At 47.2% G+C, this 14602-nt stretch overlaps 3 protein-coding genes across 3 annotated transcripts; all 3 read right to left on the bottom strand.

Moving 5' to 3' along the window:
• Positions 1 to 3901: 3901 nt before the first annotated feature.
• Positions 3902 to 4525, bottom strand: LOC109754993 (F-box/kelch-repeat protein At2g43270-like). The gene has a single exon (XM_020313878.1). It carries the CDS (start codon positions 4523 to 4525, stop codon positions 3902 to 3904), a length of 624 nt encoding a protein of 207 aa, XP_020169467.1.
• A 1718-nt stretch (positions 4526 to 6243) lies between these two features.
• LOC109754983 (F-box/kelch-repeat protein At3g23880-like) lies at positions 6244 to 7416 on the bottom strand. Its single transcript, XM_020313868.1, has one exon. It carries the CDS (start codon positions 7414 to 7416, stop codon positions 6244 to 6246), a length of 1173 nt encoding a protein of 390 aa, XP_020169457.1.
• A 1593-nt stretch (positions 7417 to 9009) lies between these two features.
• LOC109754973 (disease resistance protein Pik-2-like) lies at positions 9010 to 11540 on the bottom strand. Its single transcript, XM_073503082.1, has 2 exons — positions 10322 to 11540; positions 9010 to 10238 (listed from the first exon to the last, which is right to left on the bottom strand). The coding sequence occupies exons 1-2, from the start codon at positions 10521 to 10523 to the stop codon at positions 9010 to 9012; spliced, it is 1431 nt and encodes a 476-aa protein (XP_073359183.1). The 5' UTR covers positions 10524 to 11540.
• Between the last annotated feature and the right edge of the window lie 3062 nt (positions 11541 to 14602).

Here is a 14602-nt window from a genome sequence, read left to right as displayed (position 1 = left end):
AATGACATCCTCTGTTTGATGGCCCATGGAGATGCTTCCTTCTGGCCTAGCGCGGTTACGGACATATTTCTTTAGGACTCCAATGAACCTCTCAAAGGGGAACATATTGTGTAGAAATACGGGCCCCAGAATGACAATCACGTCGACTAGATGAACTAGGACGTGCGTCATGATATTGAAGAAGGATGGTGGGAACACCAGCTCGAAACTGACAAGACATTGCGCCACATCAATCCTTAGCCTTGGTATGATTTCTGGATCGATCACCTTCTGAGAGATTGCATTGAGGAATGCACATAGCTTCACAATGGCTAATCGGACGTTTTCCGGTAGAAGCCCCCTTAATGCAACCGGAAGCAGTTGCGTCATAATCATGTGGCAGTCTTGAGACTTTAGGTTCTGGAACTTTTTCTCTGGCATATTTATTATTCCCTTTATATTCGACGAGAAGCCAGTCGGGACCTTCATACTGTGCAGGCATTCAAAGAAGATTTCTTTCTCTTCTTTCGTAAGAGCGTAGCTGGCAGGACCTTCATACTGCTTCGGAGGCATGCCGTCTTTTTCGTGCAAACGTTGCAGGTCCTCCCATGCCTCAGGTGTATCTTTTGTCTTCCCATACACGCCCAAGAAGCCTAGCAGGTTCACGCAAAGGTTCTTCGTCACGTGCATCACGTCGATTGAAGAGCGGACCTCTAGCTCTTACCAGTAGGGTAGGTCCCAAAATATAGATTTCTTCTTCCACATGGGTGCGTGTCCCTCAGCGTCATTCGGAACAGCTAGTCCGCCGGGACCCTTTCCAAAGATTACGTGTAAATCATTGACCATAGCAAGTACGTGATCACCGGTACGCATGGCAGGCTTCTTCCGGTGATGTGCCTCACCTTTGAAATGCTTGCCTTTCTTTCGACATTGATGGTTGGTCGGAAGAAATCGACGATGGCCCAGGTACACATTCTTCCTGCATTTGTCTAGGTATATACTTTCAGTGTCATCTAAACAGTGCGTGCATGCGTGGTATCCCTTATTTGTCTGTCCTGAAAGGTTACTGAGAGTGGGCCAATCGTTGATGGTTACAAACAGCAACGCGTGCAGGTTAAATTCCTCCTGTTTGTGCTCATCCCACGTACGTACACCGTTTCCATTCCACAGCTGTAAAAGTTCTTCAACTAATGGCCTTAGGTACACATCAATGTCGTTGCCGGGTTGCTTAGGGCCTTGGATGAGAACTAGCATCATAATGAACTTCCGCTTCATGCACATCCAAGGAGGAAGGTTATACATACATAGAGTCACGGGCCAGGTGCTGTGATTGCTGCTCTGCTCCCCGAAAGGATTAATGCCATCCGCGCTTAAACCAAACCATACGTTCCTTGGGTCAGCTGCAAACTCAGCCCAGTACTTTCTCTCGATTTTCTCCACTACGACCCGTCAGCGGGTGCTGTCAACTTCCCGTCTTTCTTACGGTCCTCACTATGCCATCGCATCAACTTGGCATGCTCTTCGTTTCTGAACAGACGTTTCAACCGTGGTATTATAGGAGCATACCAAATAACCTTCGCAGGAACCCTCTTCCTGGGGGGCTCGCCGTCAACATCACCAGGGTCATCTCGTCTGATCTTATACCGCAATGCACCGCATACCGGGCATGCGTTTAGATCCTTGTACGCACCGCGGTAGAGGATGCAGTCATTAGGGCATGCATGTATCTTCTGCACCTCCAATCCTAGAGGGCATATGACCTTCTTTGCTGCGTATGTACTGTCGGGCATTTCGTTATCCTTTGGAATCTTCTTCTTCAATATTTTCAATAACTTCTCAAATCCTTTGTCAAGCACAGCATTCTCTGCCTTCCACTGCAGCAATTCCAGTACGGTACCGAGCTTTGTGTTGCCATCTTCGCAATTGGGGTACAACCCTTTTTTGTGATCCTCTAACATGCGATCGAACTTCAGCTTCTCCTTTTGTCTTTCGCATTGCGTCCTTGCATCGACAATGACCCGGCGGAGATCATCATCGTCGTGCACTAGTTCCTCTTGATCTTCAGCAGCTTCCCCCGTTGCAGCATCATTGGGCACATCGTCTGGTTCCTCTTGATCTTCAGCAGCTTCCCCAGTTGCAGCATCACCGTATTCAGGGGGCACATAGTTGTCATCATCCTCTTCTTCTTCGCCGTCTTCCATCATAACCCCTATTTCTCCGTGCCTCGTCCAAACATTATAGTGTGGCATGAAACCCTGGTAAAGCAGGTGGGTGTGAAGGATTTTCCGGTCAGAGTAAGACTTCGTATTCCCACATGTAGGGCATGGACAACACATAAAACCATTCTACTTGTTTGCCTCAGCCACTTCGAGAAAATCATGCACGCCGGGAGTAAAGGGGGCGCATTGGTCCCGGTTCGTGGCACCAACCGGGACTAAAGGGGGGGCATTGGTCCCTGTTGGTGCCACGAACCGGTACGCATGCCCCCCTTTAGTCCCGGTTGGTGGCACCAACCGGGACCAAAGGCCTTGTGCTGCCCCGCGTCAAAAGTTTAGTCCCACCTCGCTAGTTGAGAGAGCTCGAGAGTGGTTTATAAGCGCTGCTGCGCCCACCCTCTCGAGCTCCTCTCAACTGCAGGCTTTCGGGCCTAACCGTTCTCTTTGCCTGTGGGGCCTACTGGGCCTTCTATGGGCCTGAATCCTGGCCCATGGATGGGTTTCAAGTCGTATTCAGGCCGTGGTGGCCCAGTAGGTGGCATAATTTTTTTCCCTGTTTTTTGTTTTCTCTTTTGCTTTATTTATTTTGTTTTGTTTCTACTTACAACAAAAAACTTATTTATTTTATTCCATTTTGTTTCTAATTACTTATGTATTTTACTTTCTTTATTTTATTTTTATTTATTTTACTGCTGCTATTTTTATTTATTTTACAGCTGCTATTTTTATTTATTTTATTAAGGTTTATTTATTTTATTTACTATAGTTTATTTTATTTTATTTTATTAAGGTTTACTTATTTTTATTTATTTTATTAAGGTTTATTTATTTTATTTACTATAAAAAAATGAACATAGATGCGCCTATAGAGAAAATTCAACCTAAATTCATAATAAATTTCTATGAAATTCAAAGAAATTTATTCTGAATTTAGGTCAAATTCCCTGTATAAGGGCATCTATTTTCACTTTGAGAGGAGCTCAACAAGGCAGAAAGAGACGGGCTTATAAATCGGTGTGAGCGCCCTTCGGTTGGCGAGGTGGGACTAAACTCTGACCGCAACTAGGACCAACCCTTTAGTCCCGCTTTGTGGTATGAACCGGAACTAAAGGGTGAGCCTCTTGTCCCGGTTCAAGCCACCAATCAGGACCAATGGTGGTGGGCTAGGAGCGAGGCCCATTGGTCCCGGTTTGTCCCACCAACCGGGACCAAAGGGGCCGGACAAACCGGGACCAATGCCCCCACGAGGCCCGGCAGGCCCCTGGCCGCATGAACCGGGACCAATGCTCACATTAGTCCCGGTTCGTGACTGAACCGGGACTAATGTGAATATTGCCCTGTGACCAAAGCCCAGTTTTCTACTAGTGCATGCGCTGTTGAGCGGATCATATACATGTAGCGTCGGAGTTGCCCCACAACTACGGAAGCAATAGAACAATAGCTTTCTACTGCGATGACACATGACCCTCAAAGGCATGATTAGATCGTTGGTTGAAGCCATCGGGATTGTGTAAGCTTTGATCCAGATGACTTTGGTGAAATCAGTTAAGAGCCATATTGTCGTGCAGGGATGGATGGTCATGCTTCCCTCCGAGAACTACGCAAAGGGTGTCATTGAGCTCGACCATATGGATTGCCAGTGTCTTCTTTTGGAACTCGTCACCGGATCTCATTGGGCCTTGGATCGACCCCTTCCACTCCTCACTCTACAGGTCAAAGCAGAGTACACGCTCCTCGTTCTCCAAGCTGTAAAGGAAGTACATGACACCATCTATTGTGACCACAGAATTCTCGTAATAGCTTAGATCAGCTGGGTGTGATTCCACTCGCCTCCATCGTGCGCCATCTTCTACCGTCACAACCTCGCATACATTTGTGAGGCGGACCACCTTGGGGGCGCCTGACGGAGTGGCATAACCGAAACCCATGGCATCGATATAGCGCTCTTGACTGCCCATCTCTGTGGAAGTCATCAGCATGCCGGTGGCCAGATCAATTAGGTTGAGGACGCTTCCATGGCGTGTGGCGCAGACAGGGCCATCGGGGCCGGAGCAGATCCTCCAAGGGTTACCTACGGCCTCGACCACCCTCACGATGTTGCCGTCCAAGTCCACTAGCTGCAGCTCTCGGCGTCCTTTTGATCCACCGAGGTAAGGGCTGGCGACGAGGAGGAGATGCGGCTCGTTGTGGGCTTTGTGCGCCGCAAGGAACGAAGGGTTGGAGACGAGTGCGTGCCACCCCTTGGACACGGACCGGAGCCAGCATGCCGACTTAACCGGCAACCAGGAGAGTATCTCCGAGATGACGTCGTTCGGTAGCGACGTTGCCATGGTCGATCAGTGGCTGGAAAGGAAAACGATCAAAAACAGCCGGATGATTTAATCGCAGCTTAAGCCGCCTCCAATGCTTGACACGCGTCCCTGTGAGGGGACCACCACCGAGCGTTCCCTTAACTGGTCATCTATTCACGCGAGAGAAAGCTCGTCCAGTAGTTTTCTCTCTTCTTCCCCGAGTGTTCCCTTATCCTTATCTCCAACGAGAACTCCAGCGACCTTCTCTTTCCCTTCCTGTCGATTCACTTTTCTCCAGCAACCAGCCGCAAGGCCGTGAAGAGATTGTATACGGGAACTGCAACTTCTTGCAACCCACTAATTTTTGAAAAATTCGGAAAGAGATTGTATTGTGATTCGTGACAATTGCTGAAACTAAAGATAGAGAACTATCACATCATCAACACATAAAATAAAAAGTTTTCCACATGAAAAATAACCCACTGATTTTCGGTAATATTCTTGTTACTCGTTAGAAAAGTATTCCATATGGAAAATAACATATGATCATGTAAAGTGTTTTTTTACTTGGTAAAGACGCAAGCGACGCAGCCGCCTCCTCCCTAAAAAAATTAGGGTTCCTCCGCCTCCCGCCAGCACTGCCGCCGATCCGCCTCGTCTCCGGTGGCCTTAGGGCCATGGCGGCACTGTGGATCCCGGCCTTTGCGGTGGGAGGAATCCGTTTTTAGATGTGTTTTCGAGTTTTGTTAGGATTTGTATCCTGCTCAGGAAGACGAGGAGGCGGTGGCTCCCTGAAGATGGAATTAGGTTCTCCCCGCTTAGCCTCCGTTCCGGTGGTGCATCTAGCATCGTCGGCGGGCGTGTGGAGTTGTGTCTCCGGTGGATTTGCTCGGACCTGTTCGTCGTTCGTCTACGTTTTTATGTTTTCAGATTGGATCCTTCCGATCTACGGTTCTTCATTGGCGGTGGTTGTTGTTCTGGTGCACTAGTCCTATGGGCCTTAGCACGACGACTTCCCGACTGTCTACTACAACATGTTTCGCCCGGTTCCAGTGAGGGAGGGGCGATGACGGCGGCGCGCCTTCATCTCGCTTCAGTGCTTGTAGTCGTCGCTAGGTGGTCTATGAATCTGGATGTAATTTTTATTATTTCTGGTATTCGTTGTACTATCATTATTAAAAATGAATAGGTTGGATGTTTTCCCATAAAAAAAGCAAAGACGCAATCGCTCATATATATGCGCTTGCGTCAGCATCACCACGAAAAATTGTTGAGTTAATTCAAAGCCCATTATGCCATGGAAAAATATGCATCATCTCTGGATAAGGTCGCCGGCTTGTCACCACGAAAGGTTCGATCCCAGCCTCTCCTTCCCCTCACACCTCACGCCATTGCATTCGGTGTCCCTCATCTCAGCCTTGTCACTGGCCACATCCAACTGGTTGTGTTCTTAGAATGGTTGGATTAATATATAGTCTAGGATGATATATATAGTTGTTCGAAATGTTGGCTCCTTGGAGCCCGAGCTAAATTTAGCGCTTTCATAAATATCTCCCTTTCATATCAACATAAAGTTAGCGTTCATGCCGGTTCCTTGAAAATAAATAAAGCTACGTTAAAAATTCTTACATGATTGTCATTCCGAGCTCTGCTCTTTGTGTCTTCATGTTCCTCCAAGTCTCCAACAAAAAAACATAGTAGGTTATAAGGCCACACAAGAGATTTGGTTTAAGGTTACATCAGATCACATTATTTGGCTACTCAAAAAAATCCTTTATAAAAGAGATCAAGGATTCGTGTGGTTTTGGTTTGTCAAAAAGATCCTTTATAAAAGAGATCAAGGATTCATCTGGTGTAGCCACCGGCGAGATCTTGGCTGAGACAAAACACTTCAAGTGCAAGCCCCAAACACCAACATCACCCAAGAGGTTACGTGGATGCTTCGCCAAGTGTGTGCATGTCCCATTGAACGGATCATAGAGCTCCAGCGATGGAGTTGCCTCGCCAAAATGGAAGCAATAGAACAATAGCTTCCCATCACGACGTATCATCCTCAAAGGCCTCACGAAATCCATGGATGGAAGCATCGGGATCGTGTACATCTTGACCCAGGTGCCCCTGGCGGAATCAGACATGAGCCATATGGTTGTGTGACGACGGCTAGTCTGGCGCCCCACCAAGTGAACAATGCAAAGGGCACCATCGAGCTCAACCATACGAAACTTCTGTGGTAACTCACCACCTGATCTAGCTGGGCCTTTGATTGTCCCCTTCCACTCCTCGCTCTCGAGGTCAAAGCAGAGCACCTCGTTCGCCGAGCCATAAAGGAAGTAGACGGCACCATCTATCGTCGCCACACAATTCTGGTGACAACGACCGTCGGCTGTAGTTGGCGGTGACTGGACCTTCCTCCATATTCTGGCTTCATCATCTTCTAATGTAAGAACCGTGCATGTGTGCTGACCAAGTGTACTATTCATGATACAGACCATCTTGTACATACTTGACCGGGCGGCATAGCCGATGCCAAAGGTATAGTCTCCATAGTCCATCCATGTGCAAGTCCTCAGCACAATTCCTGTCGTCATATCGATCAGGTTGAGGACTTTATAATGGCGGGTGGCGCAGACAGGGCCGTCGGGGCCAGAGAAGATGGTCCAGAGGTCACCTGCGGCCTCGACCACCCTCAGGATGCGGCCGTCCATGTCCACCAGCCGCAGGTCGCTGAGTCCTTCGCCGGCTAGACCATGGAAAGAGTTGGAGACAAGGAGGAGATGCGGATCGTTGCGGGCTTGATGCGTTGTCATGAACGCAGGGTCGGAGAGGAGCATGCGCCACCCCCTGGATACGCATCGGAATCGGCATGCCGACTTCACCGGCAACCAGGAGAGTATCTCGGAGATGACGTCGTTTGGTAGAGACGTCGGCATTGTCGCAAGTTTCTGCGGCACTGGACGATCGTGGCTGCTGTGGTCACCAGGTAGGACCGTAGGAGTATTTAAAGAAGCGGACGCGGAACCCAGACAGACCTCGCAAAGGATTCAAGATCGACAGGCAAAACGGGCCAACTATTTGTTTGACCCAGTACCAGGTATTTCCGTGCTGTTAGCGGGCCGCTGCTCAGCCCGGCCCACTAATAATATATGCGCAGTGTGTATGTGAGACTCTTTTTTCCTCTCTTTTTTTTCTCCCTATAAGAAAGACTGGTATTTCAAAAACCGCGAGACATGCAGTGCACGTGAGACACAGAAACCCCTAAAAGAACGTGAGGCTCTTTTTTCAACATGGAGTATCCAAAAACTGATTTGTATGAGCGCCCATGTTTTCTGTTTTTGTCCACCATCTGTTATGTGAATACAAATTTCAGAATTAATATTTTTGGTAATATTCCTGCTACTCGTTACAAAAGTATTCCATATGACAGACGACAATGAAAAGTGTTGATATACAAAACTCACCTAGTTTTCACTCCCTCCGTTCACAAATATTAGATGTTCTAACTTTTTTCTAAATTAGATGTATATAGACACATTCTAGTGTATTTGTTCACTCTTTTAGTCCATATGTGGTTTAACGAAATACCCCAAACATTTTATATTTTTGAACAAAGGAAGATATTGTTTATTGGAGAAAGATGTTCATTCTTTGAGAAACAAAGAAAAAAAGAATGTGCTACAGTTGTTTGCGAAAGAATGTTCCCCTAGCACCACATAATATGCATCTAGTTCACATAAGTTTTTGACATTGTTTTTTTTAATGAAATAAGTTTTTCACATTGTTATGAATGGAACAATGATGTTTTGCTCCAAGAGAATTTTCAGATTAGACATCTTATCACTTCCTAAGGGTCCGTGTACACACATTTTCCATTGAAGGGAATCTCCGGGCTGGGTTATCAGTTTCTCAAATTTTACTTGTTCTACACGCAAACATTTTTTGCAAGTGTTTTTTTAATCAGTCTTATCACACTTGGTGGGTGTTAGTGCAAATCTTATAATTTTCTCCAGATTATTTTTTGATAGAAAGATTGCACGGGAGACAATGTGGGCACCAGAATTTGAACCTTGGGAGGGTGGAGTCATTCCACCACAACTTCACCACAAGTTGTGGTTCCTGTATTGATATTTGTGATCACCCAACAATTCCTTTAATTTGACAATTTCTTCAGAGAGGGATTTTCTCCTGCATTAGTATACTTCTAAAATATTCTCTCTCCTGGATTATTTTCTGATGTACACAGTTACAAGAACGGGTTTGAGCCTCACGAACACTTTAGCAATTACTGTAAAGCATGACGACACGTACTCATGGGTTAGAAGCAAGGAAAAATGGCAGAAAAGATCACACATTTTATTTCACGAATGATAATGCCTAGGGACATCAGTTATTCAAAAACCAACTCACTACACAATCATATATAAGAGCATCAATTTACGGAAGTATTTTGCAATGAACATTGACTGGCTCATGCTTGCTCGGAATCAAATGCGCACAATGCTCCAAAACTCAATTTATGGCTCTAGCTAGTAGTTATCAGCGTTTACGGTGATCACTTCACAGCTTGGGTGGACTGTCTCAACAACCTTCCTGACTACAGCCATTGCTGCTGCAGCACCCGCATCATGCTGCGAAAACTCCATGAGCATGCGCTTCAGATGCGGCAGATGCTCTATGCCAGACACACCTCTTGACTTCTCCGAAACGCATTGTTCCAACTTCAGCTCAAGCACTCGAACCTTCGATAGAGCGCCGGTCATGAAGGTCACTGATGGCGAGTTGCATCGAATGGAAAGCTTCCTAAGACTCTTAAATCCGTCACTCGGAAACGTGACTTGTCTCTTATCCCCAGAAATCTGTGTAAAATTACAAAATAGTTCTAGTTCACTCAAGCTTGCCATTTCATCGAGCTCTTGAAGGATATCCACATCGGTGCTCTTCCCGATATTTCTGCACGAAACTGTCAGCACTGACTTCAACTTGCCTATCCCCGTCGGCAGCCTTGCATTCCCAGCAAGCAAATGCTTTAGCTTTTCCAGCTTGAGAATGCTGGGAGGTAGCTCTTTTACCTTTGTGGATCTCACATCCAGTGTCTCTAGGCATCTTAGCTCCCCAATCTTTGCTGGGAGCTTGCTGACATCTGTTCCCTTGAGGTTCAAGTACCTCAGAAGCAGCAATCCGCAGAGACCATCGAGGCACAGTGGACCTTCACAGTCTTCGAGGTCCAGAACTCGCAGCACACTGAGATAATTCAGACGAGGCATGCCCCCGGTGTGAGAAAATACGGTGATGGAGCGAGCACGAGAAATTTTCGCCCCATCGATTTGTGCAGCAGCCTGGTCATATTTACCACTGTTCAACAAGGACAGATGTCGGATGGTGCGATAGCCACGTGGGGCAAATTTCTGTTGAGCATGTACCAGAGTAACAAAATTATCTTCCATGGACATGGACACGATGAAATCATGTATTACTGGATGAACAACGCAGCTCCGATGAGTGCCATCATGGTTCAGCCGTGATGGCTGGATTAAGTTTCTGTCAATGAGCTCATTTATGTAGTCTGTCGCTGTTTCCTCCATATCTCTGTAACAGCATTCACTGATGAACCCTTCTGCAGTTAATCGCCTCGCAAGACGCTCTATTTCGATCTCATGGTTGTCAGGAAATATGCTCAGATACAATAGGCATGGCTTGAGATGAGGAGGAAGATCGTTGTAGCTAAGTTTGATGATATGTTTCATCCCTTCTAGCTCTGAATTTTCCCACCATTTCAGGCTAGACCGCTCAAACTCATCTCTTGTGTGCGCCTTGCTGGCTAACAAGCCACCCACGCACCCATGTCCTGGGCGACGCGCGTGGCACTCCGCTCGGTGTCGTCCGCCCACTCGAGCTGCTTGAGCGTGGGGAGCCCCTTTCCCTTGGCCCGCAGCGCGTCCGGCACCGCGGACTGCAGCTTCCTCATGGTCTCCTCCAGGGGTCGATGCACGCCTTGCTCCACCATCAACCGGATCTCATCGTCGCTCAATGGCGCGGCCATTGTTACCTCGATCGATCGGTCTCCCAGCCCGGTTAAACCTCCTCCCTTTCTTTTCTCTTCTTCTTCTGTCGCTGCTATGTATTGTTACGTACGTGGTTCGATCCGTATATATAGACCGACGGGACTGCGCGCGGTTTTATTTCCCGATCCGACTTGAACCGTACGTCTCCGTCGTCTGCTTCATTTCCACGCTATATACGCACAGGGAAAAACGACATCCCCGAAAGAAAAAAAATTGAAAAAATACACTACGAATACATTATTACTCCCTCCGTTCACTTATGTAAGTCGTTTCAGACATAAGAAAATGGACTGCTTTACACACTGTCTGAAATGTCTTTAAGGCCTTATAAAAATGAACAGAGAAAGTACTATTTATTTATCCAAGAAAATATTAATATTTCACAAAAGACATACTTATGGTCGTTGTGATCTTGTAGGCTTCTCGATTTTCTACTGCAATAAGGTCCCCGTGATGGAGGCGCAATGAATACGAATAGGCTTCTTGATTTTCTACTGCAATAAGATCTTCTAGGTTAGAGCGAGAGATGATATTAGCCTCCTTTTGAAGGAATGGGAGTAGTGGGCGCTCTGGGTAGCAGAGCTATTTAGCAGTCCTAGGTTTTTTTAAAGGGGAATATATTAATATCGTGAAAATATCAATTACACTCGGCCTCTGCACCAACAAAAAGTCACAAAGACATCTAGGATGCACATAGCCCAAAAGAAAAAAGAAAAAAAGAGAGGAAATGGCCTTGCCAAAGTGATCGACTCCTCAGCAAACAACCACCACACCAAAGACAGCACCCGGAAACACCACCAAAAATAAACCCTCCTATGCTGCCGCTCCCACTTGACACTGCTGCTACTGAAAGTTATCAAACATCTGGCAGACTCCATTGCCTACAAGCCCCCCTCGGGCTTACTGATCCTCCGATCTTAGCCATCAAGACTTCCTCTGCTGCTATCTGTGCCATGGAAATCGAGATGCCGACATATGTCACATGCCTATGTGAGCCCAACTGCTGGTCACAGTCTATGAGATTGAGTGATCTCTAGGAAGCTCATGAGAAGGTACGGAGTATGACTAATAAGCTCCACCCGTGGGGTTTAGCCTTCGGCAGCCACGTATCAGCTGACAATGGGCAAAACTTCTACACGCCAAACTGACAATTCAAGGCATAGTCCATTGTTCAGTTGTGAAGAAGTCTAATCCCATTGCTCTAGGTGGAAGTTCAACTTAACAGTCTCCACTGAAAATTCTGGTATATCAAACATTGTTTCGAACAGTTGACAAACTTATGTGCCTCTAGATCTGGTGGGGGATTGATGGAATATAGATGGGCTTAGGCCCATATAAGACAATAATCCCTGGTTAATCTCTAAGGCCCATGTGTGTGCACGACAAGTGGTGGGAAGTGTGGGAAGTTTGGTCCCATACTGCTACAGTAAGAAGAGTGAGACCTCTTTATAAGGGTTGCTCCATCACTTGCTATTGGGAGCTTGGGAATAGGAGTTGTACATGTTGGAAATATGCCCTAGAAGCAATAATAAATGCTTATTATTATATTTCTTTGTTCATGGTAATCGTCTATTATTCATGCTATAATTGTGTTATCCGGAAATCGTAATACATGTGTGAATACATAGACCACAACGTGTCCCTAGTAAGCCTCTAGTTGACTAGCTCGTTGATCAATAGATAGTCATGGTTTCCTGACTATGGACATTGGATGTCGTTGATAACGGGATCACATCATTAGGTGAATGATGTGATGGACAAGACCCAATCCTAAGCATAGCATAAAGATCGTGTAGTTTCGTTTGCTAGAGCTTTTCCAATGTCAAGTATCTTTTCCTTAGATCATGAGATTGTGCAACTCCCGGATATCGTAGGAGTGCTTTGGGTGTGCCAAACGTCACAACGTAACTGGGTGACTATAAAGGTGCACTACGGGTATCTCCGAAAGTGTCTGTTGGGTTGGCACGGATCGAGACTGGGATTTGTCACTCCGTGTGACGGAGAGGTATCTCTGGGTCCACTCGGTAATGCATCATCATAATGAGCTCAATGTGACTAAGGCGTTAGTCGCGGGATCATGCATTGCGGTACGAGTAAAGAGACTTGCCGGTAACGAGATTGAACAAGGTATTGGGATACCGACGATCGAATCTCGGGCAAGTAACTTACCGATTGACAAAGGAAATTGCATACGGGATTGATTGAATCCTCGACATCGTGGTTCATCCGATGAGATCATCGTGGAACATGTGGGAGCCAACATGGGTATCCAGATCCCGCTGTTGGTTATTGACCGAAGAGGCGTCTCGGTCATGTCTGCATGTCTCCCGAACCCGTAGGGTCTACACACTTAAGGTTCGGTGACGCTAGGGTTATAGAGATATGTGTATGCGGAAACCCGAAAGTTGTTCGGAGTCCCGGATGAGATCCCGGACGTCACGAGGAGTTCTGGAATGGTCCGGAGGTGAAGATTTATATATGGGAAGTCCAGTTTCAGCCACCGGGAAAGTTTCGGGGGTTACCGGTATTGTACCGGGACCACCGGATGGGTCCCGGGGGTCCACCGGGTGGGGCCACCTATCCCGGAGGGCCCCATGGGCTGAAAGTGGAAGGGAACCAGCCCTTAGTGGGCTGAGGCGCCCCCCTTGGGCCTCCCCCTGCGCCTAGGGTTGGAAACCCTAGGGGTGGGGGGCGCCCCCCTTTGGCTTGTGGGGGAAGCCACCCCCTTCCCCCCTTTGGCCGCCGCCCCCCCTTGGGATCCCATCTCCAGGGCCGGCTCCCCCCCCCAGGGGGCCTATATAAAGGGGGGGAGGGAGGGCAGCAACTTGACAGCCTTGGGCGCCTCCCTCCTCCCCTGCAACACCTCTCCCTCTCGCAGAAGCTCGGCGAAGCCCTGCTGAGACCCGCTACATCCACCACCACGCCGTCGTGCTGCTGGATCTCCATCAACCTCTCCTTCCCCCTTGCTGGATCAAGAAGGAGGAGACGTCGCTGCACCGTACGTGTGTTGAACGCGGAGGTGCCGTCCGTTCGGCACTCGGTCATCGGTGATTTGAATCACGGCGAGTACGACTCCGTCATCCACGTTCATTGGAACGCTTCCGCTCGCGATCTACAAGGGTATGTAGATGCACTCCTTTCCCCTCGTTGCTAGTATACTCCATAGATGCATCTTGGTGAGCGTAGGAAAATTTTAAAATTATGCTACGATTCCCAACAGTGGCATCATGAGCCAGGCCTATGCGTAGTTACTATGCACGAGTAGAACACAAAGCAGTTGTGGGCGTTGAGTTTGCCAATTCTTCTTGCCGCTACTAGTCGTATCTTGTTTCGGCGGCATTGTAGGATGAAGCGGCCCGGACCGACCTTACACGTACGCTTACGTGAGACAGGTTCCACCGACTGACATGCACTAGATGCATAAGGTGGCTAGCAGGTGTCTGTCTCTCCTACTTTAGTCGGAACGGAATCGATGAAAAGGGTCCTTATGAAGCGTAAATAGAAATTGGAAAATCACGTTGTGGTCATACGTAGGTAAGAAACGTTCTTGCTAGAAACCTACAAACCACGTAAAAAAACTTGCAACGACAATTAGAGGACGTCTAACTTGTTTTTGCAGCAAGTGCTATGTGATGTGATATGGCCAGAAGATGTGATGAATGATATATGTGATGTATGAGATTGATCATATTCTTGTAATAGGAATCACGACTTGCATGTCGATGAGTATGACAACCGGCAGGAGCCATAGGAGTTGTCTTTATTATTTTGCATGACCTGCGTGTCATGGAATAACGCCATGTAAATTACTTTACTTTGTTGCTAAACGCGTTAGCCATAGAAGTAGAAGTAATCGTTGGCGTGACGACTTCATGAAGACACAATGATGGAGATCATGATGATGGAGATCATGGTGTCATGCCGGTGACGAAGATGATCATGGTGCCCCGAAGATGGAGATCAAAGGAGCATAATGATATTGGCCATATCATGTCACTATTTGATTGCATGTGATGTTTATCATGTTTTTGCATCTTATTTGCTTAGCACGACGGTA

This window comes from Aegilops tauschii, chromosome 7, assembly GCF_002575655.3.
Source record: "Aegilops tauschii subsp. strangulata cultivar AL8/78 chromosome 7, Aet v6.0, whole genome shotgun sequence".
Classification (NCBI taxonomy): Eukaryota; Viridiplantae; Streptophyta; class Magnoliopsida; order Poales; family Poaceae; genus Aegilops; species Aegilops tauschii.
This window is presented reverse-complemented; position numbering and strand designations above follow the sequence as displayed.